The sequence below is a fragment of the Loa loa genome (assembly GCF_000183805.2).
Source record: "Loa loa unplaced genomic scaffold supercont3.100, whole genome shotgun sequence".
NCBI lineage: Eukaryota > Metazoa > Nematoda > Chromadorea > Rhabditida > Onchocercidae > Loa > Loa loa.
Window position 1 is genome coordinate 54,264 of NW_018108280.1, and position 2,028 is coordinate 56,291.

Here is a 2,028-nt window from a genome sequence, read left to right on the forward strand (position 1 = left end):
TAGAAAAAAAAGAATAGAACAAAAAACCTAACTTCTAAAACCTAAATAACCCCTAATTAAATGTATCTATCATCATATTGCTCAAATAATTATTCCACCTAATGGTCACATTGGTCACATTGGTCATTTTTTAACTTCTTCTTCTCAATAATCTGATCGGTGATCTCTTGTTGATCAAATTGAACGATATTCATAAGCTGAATATATTGATGAAGAAAAATATATGAAATTTAAAAAATCATGTAAAAGAAAAAAAAAATCTCTAAAAGGTATGGAAAAATGGAAAATGCACGATGTTAATTTTTTTTTTTTTTTTTAAAAGTTGACCATTACAATATAAAGAGCAGTAAGACCAACTTCATATATACCAAATGGTCAAAGCTTTAAAAAGCCTTAAAAGTTAGCTTATAATCTTTGATTCGTCAATATTTTATTTAAAAAGAAAAATTAATTTCGCATAATTAATTTGATGAAAAAAAATACATTTCCATAGCTATTTCCTTAAAATCAATTAGCAAATATTTTTATCGAAATTATAATCAAATTGCTTTTAACAAAGCTGTAATTAATCAATGCTTTTATCACAAACATAATCAATACTTTTATCAAAATCATCAAAATCATAATCAGCATAATAATTGCAAACAAACTATATCATTTCATAGTATCAGGTATTATCACAATACAATGAAAATCATCATAAAATAATTGGAATAATCAATAAGTTTGATTGATTTTATGATTTTATGAAGCTATAAAAATATGAATAAAAATTAGATGGAAGATGAAAAATTGGAAATTAATATTGCAAGAAATAATTTAAAAATCAAATGATAAAAGTTGAAATATTTGTTGTATGTAATCAAAATTCTAAATAGTTATTAATTTTAAAAGAATTTCGAAATTTTCAGAAAAAATTTTGTAAACAAAAGAAATTTGAAACAAATTTTTCAATAATTAATTTGTTGGGAAAACTTTTTTTTCATTGATAATTGTTAAAACAACAATATGAATGAATGAATGAATTAATAAGGCTCACATAAAGCACATAACATTTCATAGAATTGATAATTTGTTTCACCACAAACATCCTTCTTTTGACCTTTTCGACCTCTTAATTCGCTAAAGAAAGTAAGTGCTTTATCTAAATCAGAAAATGTTTGTGCTAAATGATGTTTTATTTTACTTATTTCTTCTTCAGTTTTTTCATCTATATCACTTTCTTCGTCAAATTCATCACTTTCAGTTTCTTCACTTCTTCCCGCTTGATTAACTTTTTTTGATACTGTAGAACGTGCCATCATTTCGCCAATTTCCTCTTCTTCATCATCATCTTCTTCCTCATCCTCATCTTTTTCCTCTTCTTCATCTTCTTCCTCATCTTCCTCATCTTCATCCACATCTACCTTTTCTTTTTCTTCTTTTTTAAAAGTATGACCTTTTGCACTACTGGTGACATATTCACTTTTTGTACTACTGGTGGCACATTCACCTTTTGTACTGCTGGCGGCACATTCACCTTTTTTACTGCTGGCGGCACATTCCTTTTGTCCGCCAAAATTGGAGCCACACTTAATTAAATTTAAATGAGACTTTTTCATTTCGAAAAACTTTGATGTCTTGACAGAAGAATTAAATATTCCATACAATAACGCAAAATAAATAAACTTTTTTAATGATTGAAAATCAGGAAAAAAAATCTGAAAATAGAGAAAAACGATGGAAAAGCATTGAAATTATATTAGTGGAATTAATATGTATTTTAAAATTTTGAATTTAAAAATTTCATTCAAAATAATGGTTTTATATATGTATTTCAAAATAATAGTAATAATAACAATAATAGTAATAATAATAATAGTAATAATAATAATAATAATAATAATAATAATAATAATAATAATAATAATAATAATAATAATAATAATAATAATAATAATAATAATAATAATAATAATAATAATAATAATAATAATAATAATAATAATAATAATAATAATAATAATAATATAATAATAATAATAATAA

At 23.2% G+C, this 2,028-nt stretch overlaps 1 protein-coding gene across 1 annotated transcript; it reads right to left on the bottom strand.

Moving 5' to 3' along the window:
- Window positions 1–1,025: 1,025 nt before the first annotated feature.
- Window positions 1,026–1,601, bottom strand: LOAG_15024 (hypothetical protein; the record flags this gene model as incomplete). Its single annotated transcript, XM_003150516.2, has 1 exon — window positions 1,026–1,601. One exon carries the CDS (start codon window positions 1,599–1,601, stop codon window positions 1,026–1,028), a length of 576 nt encoding a protein of 191 aa, XP_003150564.2.
- Between the last annotated feature and the right edge of the window lie 427 nt (window positions 1,602–2,028).